At 41.6% G+C, this 19,309-nt stretch overlaps 1 protein-coding gene across 1 annotated transcript in view; it reads left to right on the top strand.

The window, feature by feature from the left end:
- The window catches only part of PIKFYVE (phosphoinositide kinase, FYVE-type zinc finger containing), a gene marked incomplete at both ends in the record, with an annotated part of 65,110 nt that extends 46,867 nt beyond the window's left edge, over window positions 1–18,243 (top strand). The window contains 17 exons of the mRNA XM_082483364.1: window positions 787–895; window positions 1,008–1,162; window positions 1,782–1,872; window positions 2,867–2,927; window positions 3,507–3,650; window positions 3,808–3,928; window positions 5,049–5,144; window positions 5,867–5,950; window positions 6,451–6,542; window positions 7,188–7,352; window positions 7,934–7,993; window positions 8,433–8,609; window positions 9,288–9,391; window positions 9,657–9,785; window positions 11,109–11,370; window positions 13,513–13,587; window positions 14,530–18,243. Coding sequence (XP_082339490.1) covers window positions 787–895; window positions 1,008–1,162; window positions 1,782–1,872; window positions 2,867–2,927; window positions 3,507–3,650; window positions 3,808–3,928; window positions 5,049–5,144; window positions 5,867–5,950; window positions 6,451–6,542; window positions 7,188–7,352; window positions 7,934–7,993; window positions 8,433–8,609; window positions 9,288–9,391; window positions 9,657–9,785; window positions 11,109–11,370; window positions 13,513–13,587; window positions 14,530–14,645 — 2,041 coding nt within the window. The remainder of the gene's footprint in view (window positions 1–786; window positions 896–1,007; window positions 1,163–1,781; window positions 1,873–2,866; window positions 2,928–3,506; window positions 3,651–3,807; window positions 3,929–5,048; window positions 5,145–5,866; window positions 5,951–6,450; window positions 6,543–7,187; window positions 7,353–7,933; window positions 7,994–8,432; window positions 8,610–9,287; window positions 9,392–9,656; window positions 9,786–11,108; window positions 11,371–13,512; window positions 13,588–14,529) is intronic.
- Window positions 18,244–19,309: the final 1,066 nt, after the last annotated feature.

Below are 19,309 nucleotides of genomic sequence, written 5' to 3'. Positions count from 1 at the left end.
TTGTACCATTACCCTAACATTCCTTTTTGGAATATCTGACCGAGTTTAAATCCTGCCTTCAGACTAGAAAAACTGTAAAGGTGTTGTTCAAATCTGTTGTCCAAACAGAACTGCTTTCATTATGGTATATTGGTCATGTGGCAACTAAACTCTCTGGTGTGTAAAAGACATTGCTGTTGTTAGCTGTTGAATATGATAATAGCAGACGATCTGGTACCTTCCTGTGGTGTAAGGTAAACTACTGTAAGCCTATACATCTTCTAAATGTAGGAACAAAACAGTGGGAGACAAGCGTGATGGAAAAATGTGTTAAATCCAGCCTGACTGCTGTTCTGCCTGGTGGCAGCATTCCTGTACGGCTGATGCCTCTGTGACCACCTGACTTCAGAACCTGTGGAGCTTTGTTTAGAGCTGAAATAGTTACTCACTCTGACTCTGAGCCTTTTTCTGGTGGAGATGTAGCTTGCAGTCCCAGATGACACAACAGTTCCCCTCCTCTAGTAATGTGTTGGTGACCTTTGTATTGTCTCTGACAACTTACACTGCTAAAAATAAGTTGTGAAGAAGACTGTCAGTGTGTGTAACTTCTAGGTTTCTGCTATACTGATGATTTTTTTTTCCAACTTTCCCTGTAAATTCTGTAGGACACCCTACTGTGCAGAAGACTGTCATATATTGTCTTTTGTATTCTTAAATGCTAAGCTTTAATGCATTCAGACTTCTGTTAAAGAATGTTGAAGTTGTTCCAAGTAGTCACATCTTAACTCTTTTCATCCCTGTCGACAGGGTGTCACAAGTGTATCTTGCAGTTGATGATCGCCTTGCTTCTCTGAAAACAGATACTTTCAGCAAAACGAGAGAAGAAAAGATGGAAGACCTGTTTGCCCAAAAGGAGGTAATGGACTATTTCTGCATTGGCGGACCATAGGCTGCCAAGTGTGTGGAGAAGCCACTCGGATCTGGTGTCATCTCTGGTCCCAGAACACTGACAGTTTTTATTTTGGCAGATGGAAGAGGGGGAGTTTCGAAACTGGACTGAGAAAATCCAGGCGAGGCTGCTTTCATCGTCATTAGACACACCTCAACAGCTGCAATCTGTTTTTGAGTCTCTGATAGCTAAAAAGCAAGGACTTTGTGAGATGCTACAAGCCTGGAATAATAGGTAAGAGAATCATGAGCAACACTGATACTGTGTTGGTTATAGAAGGGAAGAGGTTCTTTTGTACTTTCTCTCCCTGTAGTGCAGTTGCTGTATACAGTGTGTTATGACAGGTTGTGTTGGATGTCCTCTACTGGTTAAGACCATAGAGCTGGTTGATTGGAACAGGAAATCATTTGGGGCCAGGTAGTAACCGTCTAAGTATAGTGCTCAGGGACATGGTTTAGAAGTGGGCCTGGTAGAGTTAGATAACGGTTGGACTTGATGATCTTAAAGGTCTTTTCCAGCCATAACAATTCTATGATTCTATGAATAAAAGTGTTGTGTTGTAGAGCACAACTTGCATCTGAGAGGAGAAAATGTCATTTGAATAAAGGTGGAAGAGGTGAGCATGGGAAAGCAATTAATTGGTGAAATTATCACAGAGGGGAAGAAAATGTTCTGGTTTTGGCCATTTGAAACCTAGATTTGGCACATGCTAGCAACCGTCTGAGTTTGCAGTAAAGACTTGTGAAGACATACTTGGCTCGATTCTATTATAGAGAAAATTCATAACTTGTGCCTTTCACAGCTCATACGTGTAACCTATCTTTTGATTAATTTTTTTTTTTTTTTTTTTAAGATTGCAGGATCTCTTCCAACAAGAGAAAGGGAGAAAACGCCCATCAGTACCTCCCAGCCCTGGGAGACTGAGGCAAGGTGAAGAAAGCAAGGTACAAGTAGTGGGCTAGAAGCTTTTTTTTTTTTTTTTTTCTGGGGCAACAAAATAGTCTTAAGACTGGCTTCAGCTCACTTAGTAAACTGGTTTCACTGCAACGTATAGTTCTCAGATGTAAAAGCTTGAATTGCGTGCTAGTATTTGTAGTGTAGAAGTGAATCAAAAGCCATATTATACAGAAGAAGACCAAGTATGAATAGGACTTGATGATTTTCTGTGGTGTTTGTGTAGCTTTAATCTGAATACTTACAGTGGAGAGCTGCACTCATTGTCAAGTGTATGCCTAGACAGGACGGAGGTCACCTTGCTAGACCCTAGATTGCCCATCAGGTTTGTACCTTGTGAAAAAGAAAAGGCAAAATTATCAAGAGGGGCAGAGCAAAGAACCCAGGAAGGACTGATAATGAATCTGCAGGTTCATCTCTGTTCTGTGATGTGTCCTGTGGGAACTGGCTGAGGGCACGTATAAGTGATTTTGGACTGCTGCCTCGAGCTCTGTCTAAGGGTACAGTTGCCAGCATGCTGAACAGCCACCCCTCAGGGAGCTGGTATTCTTTAAAAAAATGTCCTGAGTGCAAGGCAATACAATATAAGCATCGTAGAGAAAGGCTGAACTCCCAATAGTTCTAACATTTGCAAGGTGCACTAAGAAACCCCGTGAGACCCTGGATTAGCTCTGCTGCATGCATACGTGTTCTTTCTGACCTTATCTGTTAAAACACACTTAACCTTGATCTATAGCAAGTAGGTTTCTCTAGAGGAAGAGTGTAGCCTTTAAAGCAGGATACAGAGATGATAGCAGTCATAAGCATCTTATGAAGCTGGGTTGCTGTTGCCTTGTCTTTTTCATGTGGTGGCAGGTACAGTGACAATGCAGTGGGTGGGAGTGCTCTGTTGTGGTACGTCTGCTTTTGCAAGTGTTCCGCAGAAGAAGGGATACAGCTATAAAGAGCTTGGCATCAACACTGTTATTTTGTTGTTCTGCCTAGATCAGTAGCATGGATGCTTCCCCACGCAATGCTTCTCCAGCACTCCAAAATGGAGAGAAAGGTATGTCGTCTGTTCATTTTTCTTAAGCTACCAAAAGAGGCTTGCTGTAACCCTTTCCCTGACATAACATGGGGGCCTTGTCAAATTTGATAATTTAGAGAAACAGTGAATCACCATTGTGTGAGAAGGGAATAAGACAATTTCTAGCTTACTATTATAAAAACCCTGCGTCTAATATGAAGCTGAATTACTAATGATATTAAACTGCCCAGCAAGGGTTTTCCTTTGAACTTGAGTGTAAAACCTTTTAGAAGCTTTCTAAATAACTCAGTAAGTATACAGAATTTGGGAAATACCTCTCGCCTCTTCTGTGAAGTGTTTATGGGTTCTGAGACCTCTTATCTGTGAGGCATACTAAGAATTTGTGAGAACTGAAGGTAGTGGGTATAAGTGTATGCATCTTCTGGAGGTTATGTGCTACACTGATCAGTTTGCCCATTCCTTTGCTCTGAGTGGCCTTACCTGCTTTCTAAGTAAAAACTTCTTGAATGGAGACAGTGGTGATAGCTTGGTGTGGGAGCAAGCAATATCACTTCTGACAGCTATATAAAATGCTTTCTTCTGTCCTTGTACACTCAGAGGATCGTTTCCTGACTACTTTATCAAGTCAGAGCTCAACAGGCTCCACCCATCTTCAGCTGCCCACACCTCCAGAGGTTGTATCGGAGCATATGACTGGTGCCAACACGCTGTCTGAACAGGACACAACAAGCAGCTCAGAAGGTATGTTGTGGTCTTGTATTCTTTCTTTTGCTTCTCTGTGGCAAGTGTACAAGATCCATTTAACAAAGAGCAGATCTGGTAATACAGTGGTCTGCAACCACCCTTCTGAATTTGCAGCTTTGATATTGTGATGTAGACTAACTTACCTCTGTTCCAGATGTGTTTGATGGACACTCCCTGGGATCTACAGACAGCCAAGTGAAGGAGAAGTCTACTATGAAAGCTATTTTGGCTAACTTTTTGCCTGGAAACAACTATAACCCCATTCCATTTCCGTTGTAAGTACTGCATAATATATGTTGTACCAAATTAGCAGCCTGGTCAAATTGCAGACAGAGCCATGCATACTTCCTTGGCTCAGCATGTAATTTAAGTCATCATTTGGGTTTGCCTTTGAATAAGCTATAGAACTTCCTCAAGGCAAGAAGTTTTCTGTGTCCCTTATAGGTATTTGTTGGTTACCCACTTTTCTTATTAATACCCTTGTGCATATATGTTATCAGTTTCTCCTCCTCATAGCAGGCATGCCTCCTCAAAAATTGTGGGAGGGGAAGGGATGGGGGAAAAGGGGAGAAAGGTGCCTTCTAACTTCGTTGGTGCAGGGAGGGAGCAGAAATGTCCTTCCTTAGCAAAAAATTACTAAAGCTACATGCCTGCTTCTTGTTCTTGCTTCTAGACCTCTTCCAAGGGTTGGACTCAAATTGGCATTATCTGGGTGTAGGTCAGCTTCAGTGGCTACTGCATGTGCCCTCAAGTCGTCCTCTCACGTGAAAATGGGCAGGCTGGAAAGTCTTTCAGCTACTTGGTCTGCGTGCTTTGTAGTGTTTCTCATTTGACATGAGCCTAACGTTTGGCAGCCTGAGTTTAACTTCTGAATCCTACCCCCAGGGTAGTAGTGGAGGCTGTGGGCTAATGAGGTAAAAGACTGGACCCTACAGATAAGTAAAATAAAATCTTACAGAAACCTAGGAGGCTTTGGGGAATTTTCTGTGCTAAACTGCTTGTTCAGAAAAGAGTCCAGGTTTGTCCCCTAACTTCACTCTGCAAGCTATGCTGCAGGACAGTTAAAACAAACTCCAGGCAGGTCTTGGTGCCATTAGAAACAGTGGCTGCTAAACAGAAATAGACTCTTACTCTAACTTGGAGCTGGTCTTCTGATACAAGCAGCTTGCTTGAAGTGCTGATTGCCCTAACATGTTACTATTTAGATTTAACCACATGGCTATGAATGTGTCTGTTGTGAGAAGCTGATCTGGGGAGCTTTGGTTCCATGCTGAGACTTGCAGCTTGTGCCTGGGAGTGCAGTGATGAGAACTGGGTTTTGACCAAAACTTAACCTTTTCTTTCCACAAAATTTTATGATCTACTAACAGTCCTCCCTATGTCATTTTCATTTAGTGACCCAGATAAGCACTACCTAATGTACGAGCATGAACGTGTACCTATTGCAGTCTGTGAGAAAGAACCAAGCTCCATCATAGCTTTTGCTCTCAGGTACTGGTGAGATTTTGCTGTTCACCTGACACATGTTGTACTTTTGCAGCTTTTCTGTGCAAGGAATATTTAAATCCTAATGGTAGGGAACAAGCATGAAAGAATTTCTTCACCGGGTTGCGTTGAGAGTTTCTGCCAGAGCTGGTTCTCTCCTTTTACTACTGAGATATGGAAAGTAGGTTTTCCAACTTGCAACTGGATTTGGGGTTTTTCTTGCTGAGCTGTAGTACACAAAAATGAATTGGTTTTGTACTGTTCCCTGTAATGTGATATTGTTAGAGAAAGAAACGCAACTACGTTTTGCTCAACTCTCCAGCCTGGAGAAAGTGCAACTGAGCTAGGGAACAACAGCTAGGTATTCATACTTCAGTCTGTCACTTGCCTACCTTTGTTCGTAGCAGCTCTCGGTACTACTCAGCTCTCCAAACCAGCTGCTTCCATAAATCTTGGAGTTTGTGTGTCGCAAGGCAGCAGCCTTTTAAAGAAGAGCATTCTTAAATTGTGGGAGAGGGAGAAACAAGGGAGGGGAATTTTTCCTGCAGTATGATCTCAAGCAGCTTCTGTTCTAAGGGAGCTAAGTTCTAATTGTAAGAGAAAGTTGGGAGGTTTTACTACTGTGGATTTTTGTTTCCTGTGGTTGTCTTTGAACTGAATCTTTGGGTTGGTGTTAGAGAACAGCTGACTCTCATTTATTTATTTATTTATTTTCCTTTCCCCTTCAGTTGCAAGGAGTACAGAAATGCCCTGGATGAGTTGTCCAAAGCATCTCTGAAGAACAGTTCTGAAGAAGGACTACAGCCAAACAGGTTACATGCGGGAGCTACAGTACACAGAGCAAAGGCACAGTGATTGTAGTGAATAACACAAAACTAGGATGGGGAAGGACCTTCAAAACATGCCTCTTAAGCATGTTAGGATCTCTGCTTTCTGTTGGAATCTTACACATTCCATGTAGCCAATGCATACTTGCAGTATCTGAGTTTCCATTTCATGTCAGGGACTGTGCTGGCTCCATCACCTGATCCCTTGACTGTGTGCATGGTAGGGATTGCTGGGCCTGCTTACCTTTCCTGTGGTGATGGATGGAACTGTTGCCATGGAGCCCTGGGAGGTTTTCCTCAGGGCGGTGGAGGACGACAACTTTGGAGAGTTCCACACCATTACAACTTTAAACTGCGTCCTCTTCCCTTAGTAGTACTTAATGTTAGGCATAGAGGAGAAATAAATGTAAACAAGTAAAGAAATAGTGTCTCGGGTAGCAGTATTTGTTGGGCTCATGACTTACTTTCTTTCTTTCTTCCTTCAGCATGTCAGACAGCAAACCAAAGAGCAGTAGCCCTGTCCGCCTGCCTGAGACTAACATAGGTCCCTCAGCTCGCAATGCAGAACCAGAACAGCGTAAGACCATTTTGCCAAAATCATATCAATGATGCTAATCTTGACTCAGACTTGAGTCCACTTAACCTGGGTTCTAGCTCTTGTGAAAATTAAGTAAGAACAAACTAAATGCCTTCTGAGTTGAAATCGTGACTAGTCTTAGAGCTGACTTGATGTTCTCATGGTGGTGGTAAAAGGGCGATTGTTTTTGAAGTCTCTGCCCACGATGGCTTTCTCTGATTGTTGAGATCAGACTATCATTCCCTGATTTAATGTTATGATGTAGTGCACCTTGAGTTGTTTTTGAGTCTAGCCTGTTCAGTGGGGTATGATGCCCATAATAGGTTCTGACCTATGGCACCGCCTTCTTTAAAAAGATGGCAATTAAAATATCTTGAAATGGACAAATGAGGTTCTTACTATGTTAAAGACGCTCATGCTTGGGTTGTGTTTTCAAATGACTCATCATTTGAGAATGCTACTCAAAATACTAAATCAGCTAACCTGATAGACTTTGGTTGCCTGAAGAATAGCATATGAGTTTCAGTTGAATGATGATATTCCTCCAGTTAAAACAATGAATGGAGAATGCTTGTGTTAGTCATACTTTTATTAAATTGCCTGTGCAAATGCCAACGCAAACTTCTTTATTCCTCTTCACTGTAGCAAAGAAACCATCTAGTGTTTTGTCTTTCTTCCGTGGCACTGGAGGGAAAAGCCCAGATCTGTCTTCCCAGAAGAAAGAGACCTTACGTGGTGCTGACAGTGCCTACTACCAGGTTGGACAGATGGGCAAAGAGGGAGCAGAAAACCAAGGAGCAGAGCCTCAAGGTACAAGACTGTTGAGTCCACCTTCTGTCTTGGATTGTTACTTCTCCCAAACCTCATTCATGCTTGTAAGGCCCGGCATGCACTCCTTGTACTTTTTGAACAATCCAATATTACTCAACATGCGTTGAAAATGAATTATTTGAGCATCAAATATGGGTTTCTCCTGAAGACATTGCTCTGCTCAACAAGAAGGGAAATAGGGTCTTTCAAACTCCAGTAACTATAGGGACATTGAGTAATCTGGGCTTGAATGCTTTTGGATTGAGTTGACTTTAGTTAAGCAGCCCAGTCTCTCTTCTTCACTTCCTGTTTAACTTTCATTGTTTCAGTTCATGGAAAATGAATGAAGAGAAAATAAAAAGAAAGCTTGTACTTAAGTGTCCCATGAACAGCAGTGCCCTTCTAGCATACATATTACTTTATACAATTATAGCTGTATCTCTAATTCCCTATATATAGTTCCCTCTATATTCTTGAAAAAAGAAAATACTTTTAATGTGGGTTTACAAGTAGTATCTTACATGGCTTTCTTAGTAATAATAATGAACAATCCTGACTGAATGGTCCCTTTGTGCCTTCAGATGATGTGGATGGAGGAGATGGACAGAAAAAACAGCTGGTGAATCCTCATGTGGAACTCCGTGAGTAGTTGTAAATAATAACTTGAAGTCTTAGCTGACAAACTCCTTTCTTCATGCAAATGTAATACAAATCTTGAAGTTAGTAATTATTTTTTCTTTGTATTGGGCAGGAAGGAAAAATGAAGAACAGAGCAATGAAGTTTTTACTTACTGTAATCAGTCTCTCTGTTGCAAAAATACCCTATAAAACTTTTGGGTTTTTAATTGATCTTTGTCTGGACACTTTCCCATGGTATATACTGTGAGCTAACATAAAGGGGGTTGACTTTCCTGTAAGTTTTCCATTTTAATTCAATTGTTTTAAACTTCCAAAGTATAATAGTGTGAGAGGGATATTTAGCACAATAATATTCTTCTAGACATGAATAAAATCTCTAAGTGTCATCTCAGGTAGTCAGTGAGTATCGCATGCTGTTATTGAGGAAGACCTTTTTTGCAGAGTTTTCAGATGCAAATGCCAAGTTCTACTGCCGGATTTATTATGCTGGCGAGTTTCACAAGATGCGTGAAGTGATACTGGGGAGCAGTGAAGAGGACTTCATCCGATCCCTCTCTCACTCTATGCCCTGGCAGGCTCGAGGTGGCAAATCTGGAGCTGCATTCTATGTGACCGAGGGTAAATGTAGCTTCTTCCCCCTTTGTAATTAGAGGGTATTATTTGGGGATGGTGGTGGTTAGTGTGTCATTTAATCCCTGATTACCTCTAGCCAGAGGGTTGCTGACTGAAGTGGCCACTCAGAATGGAAAGTTAAGTGGATGGTTCTGGGGTCTTCAATATCAGATTATTTGTCTCTTTGTGCAGGAGAACAAAATGTAGTTCTATTTTTCAGTAGTAGCACCTCAGGAGGCCAGTTGAGCAGAAGGGTTGTGCCCTCTTAGGCCGGCTTCAGAAAACAAAAACTTGAGTATAATTCAAGGAAAACTGGTTACTGAAGATTCAGTGTTTCTTATAATCCCACATGCCGTAGTTGATGCATAGGATTTTTTTTTTTTTTTTTTAACTGTGGCTGATTCTAGGCCCTTACTTAAAACAAGTCTTCACTGGAAGGGTCTGTAGGCACTCTCTTCTCCCTGATTTGCTAGAAGGCTGAAATCCAGAAAGGCTGAAATTCTAAAATTCAGAATATATGAAGTAAAACAAGTTTGTAGAAAAGAGCTTCTATAGCTATAGATTTAAGAGAATTGTGGTCTTTTAATTTTTTCAAACTACTTCATCTGTGTGACAGTCCTACAGAACTTGCGAAGAATATATCACTGCATGTAACCCTGTTGCCTCTGTCTGATGTTAAAACAGATGATAGATTCATCTTGAAGCAGATGCCTCGTCTGGAAGTCCAGTCGTTCCTTGACTTTGCTCCACACTACTTCACTTACATCATTAATGCAGTTCAGCAGAAGGTATTTAGAAAAAAAAGTGCCTTTTATTTTAGGCAGTGTTCTATATTTTACAGACTAGTAACAGTTTCCATTAACCCTTTTCATTAACTAAAAGAAAATGTCAGAGGGGGTGAGTTGTACTAATAATGTGTTTTTAAGATGAAAAGTGGGATTTTTGCTAGAGCTTCTAAGCTGTAATACACAGTCAGACATAACAGTGGTACCTTTGGTATTTGATTACTGATTGTCTGTACACAGATCTTACCCCATGTCTTCTCTTCTTCAGAAGCCCACAGCACTGGCCAAAATCCTTGGGGTATATCGAATTGGATACAAAAACTCTCAAAACAATACTGAAAAGAAGCTGGATCTGCTTGTTATGGAAAACCTTTTCTACGGCAGGAAAATGGCTCAGGTAAGAACCAAGTTCCCTTGCAGTGCAGTTCTGACTGGGAGCAAGAGCAGGGTTACCAGTAGCTGTCTAGGTAACTTCTAACTTTTCATGTGCTGTCTATATCTAGCACTGGTCAAAGATGACAGTTCGTGCCTGTTTCCTTGTGATGTGATCCTTGGTAACTGGATGCCTGTGTTGGCTAGTTCAGATAGCTGTAGCACAGGCTTCAGTTTTTAGAAGTCTTATTTGTCCCTGCACCTCTGGTGTCTGAGAAAAAGCATTGCCTACGTAATTAGGGTAACATGAAACCTTTTTGCAAAGCTTTCAGAAGAACTAACTGGGATTACAGACTAATTTGCTTAGGAGAGCCTCACCAACAGAGATGGTGAGCTGCTGTGTAGTGGAGGGGAAACTAATAATGTTTTGAACCCTCTGTTCTCTGAGTCATGCGTGGGACAAGATTTGGAGTTCAGCCTTGCTTTTAGTAAAGGAAAAGCAACCTTTATGAGGCAGTAGAATGAAGACCTTAAAATGGTCGAGGGAAAATTCTCTTCAAATACAGAGTTGATGCTAAAAAGGAAGTTCAAACAAATGTTGCTTCTAAAACTAGGTAGTATAAATTCTTTCCACCTTCCATCGCAGTGCCTGACCTCAAACAGGGGATGTTTGTGGGAGGAAGGGAACTGAAGGAATTCTAGATAGATGTAAATGATGTTGTGGGTTTTCTTGTTTGTCTGTCTTTTAAATCATGAGTGTGGTCAGGCACTAGAACAGAGACCGAAAGAGACTGTGGACTCTATCCCTGAAGTCAGTAAAATTTTGACTGGACAGGGCTTGGACAACCTTCCCTAACAGGACCTTCTTCAAGCAGGTCATTGGACTGGACACCTCCAGAGATCCTTTCCAACATAATGATGGCCTGTCTCTTGCCTTGCCAACAAATGTTAAATGGTGCTTCATGCAAGGCCCACCTCCTTCTTCATCGGCTTTATTTTTGTCAGCATTTGAGTCTGTAGAAGCTGGCTGGAAAAACTGAATTTACCCATATGGTATAAAAATATGGACACCCTCTTTCCCATAAACTAGGCTAAATATTAATGAAATAACTTGCCTAAAATTTGTGAATTGAGGTGCCAGAGCTTTCGTGTAGGCTTACGTGCTACTCTCCACTCAGGAAACTTTAAGTTTTGTAGTACGAAAATGTTTTTTGTTAACTGATTTCCTACTGCAGAGAAGGAAAGGGTTGCCTTGCCATGCTGCCTTCTCAAATACTGCAGTTAAATATGTTGAAATCTCTCATCTGACAGAACAACAGAACAAAGTAGTGCTGTTCCCCATTTGCAGGTTTTTGACCTGAAGGGCTCCCTCCGGAATAGAAATGTTAAAACAGACACAGGCAAGGAAAGCTGTGATGTAGTCCTGCTGGACGAGAACCTTCTGAAGATGGTCCGGGACAATCCTTTGTACATCCGTTCCCATTGCAAGGCTGTGCTGAGAGCTTCCATACACAGTGATTCCCAGTTCCTCTCCAGCCACCTCATCATTGACTATTCCCTGCTGGTGGGTCGTGATGATACCAACAATGAGCTGGTTGTTGGGATCATTGGTAGGTTGTCTTTTGTATTTTCTTGATTTCAGCTGGTGAAACTGCTTTCTTCTGGCTTAAGTTTTTATAATACTCTTAGAACTGTACCACAACCACAGAAATGTGTGTCAGGAAAGCTTGTCTTCTCCCTGATGGATTACCACCCTCACCTCTCATGGGTGCTCAAAGTGGAGGCAGGAAGTCTTCTCTCCAGCTCTTGTATGGGCTTGTGTTAGACATTTGCATTGCTAAGAATATATGCAGGAGGCCTCACGGGCAGTGAAAAAGCAGTCAAGTTGGTGTTTAACCTACACTGACTTTATGCTTTATGTATGCTTTAATGTGTTCAGTCTTCATAGTTAAGTTCAGTAATGTTTACATAGCCATTTAAATTTAAACTTGTGTGGAGAGGATCTAAAGAGAAACAATATTGGGAGGGATGAAAAAGTGAAGTTAAATGTCACAGGATCACTTGTGATCCTGTAGCCTGATCTGGGTAATACAGGTGGCAACACAGTAATTACCTTGCCATATCCTCTGACTTGTGACTGGAAAGTAGAGCTTTGTCTTTAGACAGGCAAACTTGTATTGTGCAAAAAAACGTGGAGATGAAGCCATTTTGCAGGATGCGGAAGTGACTCTTGTAAATGATATGCTCTTGAAACCTATCTCAGAAATGCTTACAGATTAGATCTCAAGCCACGAGGTCTGGATTACTCTTTTTCTGGTAAAGCTTGAAAGCCATTCCAATAACACTTCTAGCTGAGAATTGAAATCCTAGCTACAAAGAACTGGAGTTTGTTACTGCTTTCTAGTTTTGCAGTCTTGAATATTTGGGTGAATGGGATGAGTCTCTGCTCCTTCTGTACATGTGACTTTTTGCTGTCCTATAGAAAGTCTTACCTCATTAAAGAGTATATTTTGTGTGATGTTTAAGGCTAACAGTTCCTTCATTGTGGTAAGAACAGCTGTTCATGATCTGAAGGAGCTTGTTTAACACAAATATTTTCAAGAAGAGAGAACACACCTGCTGTATCAGGCTATCAAAATGTTCTTTAAGTTATACCCTGAGAACTTACAAAACACTTAAGCTAAATTAGCAGCAGGGACAGAACTAAAAACCATTAGCTTGGGCTGAGTCTGAATCTGAGGTCAGAATCTCTACCTATTTTAGATCCTAATGTGATATAGGAAACAAGTAAGTTAGGTCTGTGAAGACTTTTATTTGCAGGCCCTGTTGTGGGGGACTCTGGGCCTTGGTGCTTGAGTGACAGTAGTTACTGCACAAACTGATGATATCAGTCCCAAAGCAGTCTAAGGGAATGTTTTCAAATAGTATTCAGATAAATGGATAAGTCTTCAGATTGGCAGATCTGGGTGAGTTTTGTGCAAAGCACAGCTGAGGTGAAACATATGAATACTTACGGGTGCCCTTCATAAATTTAGAAACAGTAAATTCAAAATTGTATGGTTACAGTTGTAGTCAAATGTTAGGAGGAAAAACTTAACTTACCTCAGCTTTGCAGACCACAATGTTCATGTGCTTGTAATGACTGAGCACACTTTCTCTGAAAGTGGCTTGGAAACAATTCTGAAGTCTTCTCCTTGCAGCCTCCTCTTCCAGTCAGGGTCCTCTGGTGGTGTTTCCAGTCCTCCATATCATGAAGTGACAAGTGTTTGCTTTCTGTTATCGAACCTGTAGGTGGCTACAATGATGAGGAATACTACTGGCTGAAGTGGATAGGTGTCCAAGTCTTGATGCTGCTAGCTTTTGCAGTAAAGTAGTGTGAGCTGTTAACGGCGAAGTGGGGTTTCTTGATATGTTTCTGGGATGAGGACCACCTCAGTGACTCTTGTAAATGAGCCCTTGAAACTAACGTGGGTATAGACAGACATACCTGGGCAGTCTGTTTTTGTAGAGGCAGGAAGAGTTGATTGTGATCTTGCTGGGCTTTTGAGATACCATATTCACCCTAGCCAAATATAATCAATACTCTGGAAAATGAGGCAACTGGTAGGGGGAACACTGAAGTTCTTCTGGCTATGGAAGCCTACTGCTTTCTTGCCCTTTTTGAGGGGAAATAGATGCATTTTAGAACAGCATTACTTGGGTTATAGCAGATATGACAAGTTTGTGTGTGGATTTTCTTTTTATTGCAACAGACTATATTCGCACTTTTACCTGGGACAAAAAGCTTGAAATGGTAGTGAAGTCAACTGGCATCTTGGGAGGACAAGGTAAGTGCAGAATGAAAGCAAAACTTTTGATCATGTTTCCTTGTTACTTGGAAGCTTCCAGTAACTCTGCTAATAAAGCCACAACTTCCTCACCATGCAGATTTGCAACACTAGATTAAGTTGTCCAGAATATGGGAAGGAATAACAAGTTTTAGGAAAAACTAATACATTGATCTGCTTCCGTGAGTGACCCTTTAAGTACTATAATTCCTGGGAATGGGGTAAAGGTCATCTACTTAACAGATTTTTCTTTTCTGTTTCTTAACTACCAACTGCTCACATACAAACTTAGTCATCCATACAGAGATACTAGCCAAAAACCTTGCTGTCTGGTTTCAGAAGGTGTTTTGTGAGTCCAGAAAATCAGGTACATTCTGAGCTGTTAGTGTGGAGGAACCCTTATCAAATGATTGACTACTGCCTGTATTTTGAGGAACTGAGGAGTTCCCTTTGTGGAAGTGAGTAGAGTACCTTTTGCGCAGCATTGCCTAGTGTTGGCCACATGTTAGTAGGAGGGCTGGAAAGAGAAGGAAAGGGGAACATGTGATGTACCACTACTTGGATATCTGGAGAAGATAAGAGCGTGTCCAGAGTGAAATTCTTCGTGGGAGAAATTTGCATCTTTGCAGGAAAACCTCAAAGACCTGTAAACAGGAGAAGAGAAAAAGAAACAAACTGGTCAGGGTTGATGAGTTCTTCCAACTTCAGGTATCTCAATTCAGTGTTAGGGGTCCAGGCCTTGATCTGTCTTCTCTCCTAAACGTTTTAAATAAAATAATAATAATAAAAAAAGGCAGCTGATAATGCTTGTTGGTTCCAAGACACTTCCACAGTATGCCTTCATGATTATGCTGTCTGGTGTTGTAATCTCATGTGACATCTGTCTGTACTGCAGCAAACTCTTTAGCCTATTTCTAACTGCTCTCAACTCTTATGCATTAGGTAAGATGCCAACTGTGGTCTCTCCAGAGCTGTATCGGACCAGGTTTTGTGAAGCTATGGACAAGTATTTCCTGATGGTGCCAGACCATTGGACAGGACTGGGCCTGAACTGCTAAGCTAAAGCCCATATTGGGAAAGCACAAGAGGACAATGACATTGTAAGCCACTCTTTTCCTGTGGTCTGTCCAGCAGTAAGCAAGAAGATTGCAGTTCCATATCTGCACTGACCATGTGTGTCATGTCGTGAAGTGTGAAATCTGCTTGTTGCACTTTAATCAGCTCTTGGAGGCTGATAAGCAAACCAGCCTCACTAAGGATCTAAGCTGTAAGGTACCATTCAACAGCATTGAAAAGAGGCGTTCCCTCTGTCTTTAGGGAAGGTGATGCTATCACCATGTAAGAGCACTGAAACAGATACTATCCAGTTCATGATGATGTAAAAGTACATGATCTCTCCAAGTCTTGCACTGCCTAAGTGGTCTTGAATATGAGAGCAGCTCATGTTTCTGTAGTGGATGCGTGGTACTGCAAATGTGAAATAAACCCCCCTCTGTGCGTGTGGGTGGGTGAGAGAAGAATGAATTTAATTCCTGAGTTCTGCTATTGTTGCAGTGGTCTGTAGTTGACCTGTTTAGGATCCATGAATAACTTGTCCTGCTTATGCTTTGTAGCTTCAATTTTTTCTTGGGTTCTGTAAGCAGTATTTTTTTTTTTTTTTAAAGGCAGCTCCACAGCTATAATGTCATATCACTACATCTTTTAAGTTATGTTACTGCAGTACAGCTCTGTATTTATCTGTCATAATTTCATTTTAGCTGAATCCCATAAAAATGAGTTGTCGGTCATCAGCATACTGCAAAACTCAAAATGTATCCCTTCCTAAACAGTACTTGGATCTGAATGTTGCCCAAATCCCTGGAAACGGGTAACTAAAAAATATACCCTTTAATTTTAAAAGACTTGATTAATTATAGTTATGAAGCTGATTAACCCTTTTCTTAGCAGAAGGCACTAAGTTGCTAGACAAAATGAAGCATACTGCCTTAGAGTGACAACTTTCTCCTTAATGAAACCATCATTCCTGGCAGATCACTTCAAATCCATTTCAGTTCCCCAGGACTTTCAAGCCATGCATTTACCTCATGGTGAAACTTTGCCAGGAGAATGTTTTTCTTTCATTCATGACATGCTGATGAGAATGAGCATCCAAATCTCATCACACTGTGCAGTCCCAATGGAAAAACTGTCTCTTCAGCAGTATTAGATATGTATTATTTTTTTTGCACCACTGAGATGAATGTAGTTGTCTTTTTCTGTAAAAAGAAAAACCTGAACTAACAGGTATCTGGTATGATGGGTAAGATGTGCAGAGATCTGTGAATCTCTGTTATGACAATAAGCACTTCTTTCCATTTTTATTAATTGTTACCTGTTTTTGTAGGTGATGAGTTTACTTTTTAGTTTCATTATAATATAGGCCAGTAAATAAGAGGGTTTTTATGAGTTTGAGAGGCAAGAATACTGTCCTTTGACTTCCGGTCTCTGATGGAAGGACTTCAAATGAACATGGAGTCTGGGACAGTAAAGCTCTTTATGACCACTTGCTCGTTTTGACCAGTTGCCTGGTAATGCCATCTTCACTGTAACTATGGATTGAAATGTGCATTTTGTTCACTCCTCCTGTGTTCAGTATTTTCTTCTGCAGCAGATGGTAGTGGCTCTATTCTGGAGTGACAGCTGGGCAGCACTGAGACAGGAAAATGCCAGCAGTGAGAATTGAACTGTTCGCTCCAAAAACAACCAGTGTAGGTCAGGTCTGAGCTGCCAGGAGGCAACAGTCATTTGTGTTAAAGAAGTCTTCCCCACCTCATTGCAAAGCCCTACTGGAGGATGAGCAAAGATGCTGATGTTGAAGCAGCAGAAATGAAAGTATTCTCACTTTCTCTGTACAATGTAATCATTGTTTTTGGGGGTGCAGTGTTGAAGGCTGCAGTGATGTGTGCTGTGGAAAGATGACACAGTAATACTTGCTTCCTCTGGCCCAGAATTCCTTCAGTCAAATACAGAACATCAGGTACAGCTGATGACCTCTGGGGCACATCTTGCCTCCTGTGTTGAAATGTACTCCCAGGATGGGTACCTGTGTGGGTGGCCTTGTGTAATGGGGAACCAACCAGTCCATTAGCTCAATGCTACTCTCACTTCTGTGGCTTCCTACCTTCTTTCTTGGTCCATCGATGTGATGCCATGCAGCCTGAATCTATTCCAGTCTCAGTTAAAGTTTACATGTGTTCTTCCTCCTTCCCCTCCTAAAGTTTACAGGGAAAAAAACTTGACTTGCCTGACCAGCTAAGGCGACCCAATAGCAGCTGGTTATGTTATCTTCCACCTTTGTCAGTAAGTGGATTGGTTGATGGAGCATGAACATGGGCAGTGTCACGGCATCTGCACTGGGCTGATGCAGAGCAGTGGTGTGCTAGCCCTCTCCTGTCACCAGTAACCCTTACTCCAGTGATGTGTCACTGGTCTATACTGCTTGTCTTCCAGAGTCCCAAGGAGCTGGCTGTAAAGCAACACAATCATCTGATTGTGGCTAATGTTCCCCCTATACATGACAGCATGAGGCCATCAGCACTGTAAAGATGAGAGAACCTTCTGCTGGCCAGCTGTTTTGCAGCCTGTGAACTCAGAGCCCAGACGTGTGAATTGTGACCTTCTTGGGCTGAAGTTACAGCAGTTGGAGAGATTTGCAGCAGGGATCTTGAGCTGGCATCAACAGCTAACTGGGTCAGGATGTGGCTGATAGACAAGTCCTGACCAGACTGGAGTAAATAGCAAACTACTAGTCGTGGGTAACACAGTACCTGCAGTATCAACTGGAATTGAGGCATCTTTGGGCGCCATGTGATGTAAAGCTGTAAGCATTTCTAGTTCAAATCCCAGCAGTTGAACAGATCTCTTCAAACATTCCTTTTCAGAATGAGAATTGTCCTGGCATTTCACTTGCTTACAAAGCTGACTTTCTCAAAAGGAGAGCAGTACTTCATGTAGAAGAGATCTTTGAGAGAGCTCTTTGTGGGGCTGTGTTAGGTCTGTGTCCCTGCAGCATGCCTAAGGATGTCCTGGGGGAACAGCCTCATTACATGAGGCCTTTGATTAAAGGTTTTTTTTTTGTTTTTTTTTTTTATTTCTTTGTAACCCAGTTTTAGCATATATGCATGTAAGCAAATCCCAGTTGCAACATGAAGACTGCATTTCTTCAGAGTTATACTGGCTCTTTTTCTTCTCTTGGTTTGATCTGAGGCCTTTTGACAAATGTCTAAATCTTGTCCCAGTCAGCAGTGATGACTTGCTTTAAGTCATCGTGTAGACAGCAGAATGCCTTGTAGTGGCCCAGTGATGCATTCTGTCCCCCAAAAGCACACAAGGGACTCTTGCTGGTTAAGTAGCTCTGCTGGGGTCAGGGGAGTTACCTGTGGACTGGACTCTCCTCTCTGAGAATGACCAAAACCAAATGAATCGCTCACTAGCAGGTGGCCAGACTAGTCATTATTCAAAGCACTTAATGTACCATAATGTATGTATTTCTAATCTACCTTGGTTCAGCTGTATTTTATAAAATTGATGTACTAAACTATTTGAGAATAAATGCCTTGACTACTTGGAGAATCAAAATGTAATGTATATAGATACAAATAAAGTGACTAAAATATACTTGAGTCTGTTCTATATGGTGGAGCAGTCAGGTCTTACAGCATCCCGTTTTCTTGATCAGAGACTAAGCCCTCTGCTTGCTCTGCAGCAATTGCTCTGTTGGAGGTTGCCAGCTCTGCATGCAGTGTAAGCGTGCCTGTTGTGTCTCTATACCTTGCAGCTCATCTCGTCTAATGGAGTAGGACCTCTGGGCAGCTCTCCAGGTCAGTGGCAGTAGAATGTACAAATAACCTTGCACTTCCACCTTCTCCCCAGCTGTTTTTCAACAGTGTTGTGTGAGACAGGGAGTAAATTTTGTCCAGCAGATGGTGGTGTTGCCATGGCCCAATTCTTCCAAGAGGTAAAATACATTCCTCAGGAAAAATCTCAAGGTATTTCCATAGTCTTCTCTTCAGTGGACTAGATAAAGGAGAAAATCCAAGGAGGTCTGAAAATTAATGGCATGTCTTGATTGCTTTGTATTAACCTGGTATAGAGTAACCTCCTCTCTTGAAGCTAAAAATGATGTGTGATTAGTTCTGGGAAGGGGACTTTTTGGTTCCTAGAACATAAAACTCAGAATCTAAAACTTAAGGATTTTACCTGCATTACATGCCATCACCACTTTTGCCAGGTGAGATCACGTTGTTTTATCTGTTGCAGTATGAAACTGCATCAGAAGCTGCCCTAACCACAGGGGTGTGAGCAGGGCAAAAGGTTACTCAATCCAAGGGCAGTGCTGCTTTATGCTGGTGTAAGGCTGAGTGGTGGGACTTGAGGGGCTTCTGACATGAAATTGAAAAGCACAAATGCAGGGTTATCAAAATGACATTCCTCTAATACAAGTGGGACTGCCAACACCAAGTAAAGGACAAGAGTTTGTCCTCTAAGCAAAACTTCTTTTGGTCAGTGTGGAAATCATCAGTATTAGAAAATGAAATGGTAATTGCATGTGTTTTCCATTGATGTAACTGATGGTATGAGACATTGGTCAACTTCCTCACTACCACCTTGATTTAAACACTATTATTTAAAAAAAAAAAAAAAGTTGGGATTCACTATCTCAGTCTGTGCTGTAATGTCTCAA

The sequence above is a fragment of the Vanellus vanellus genome (assembly GCF_965231255.1).
Source record: "Vanellus vanellus genome assembly, chromosome: 5".
NCBI lineage: Eukaryota > Metazoa > Chordata > Aves > Charadriiformes > Charadriidae > Vanellus > Vanellus vanellus.
This window is presented reverse-complemented; position numbering and strand designations above follow the sequence as displayed.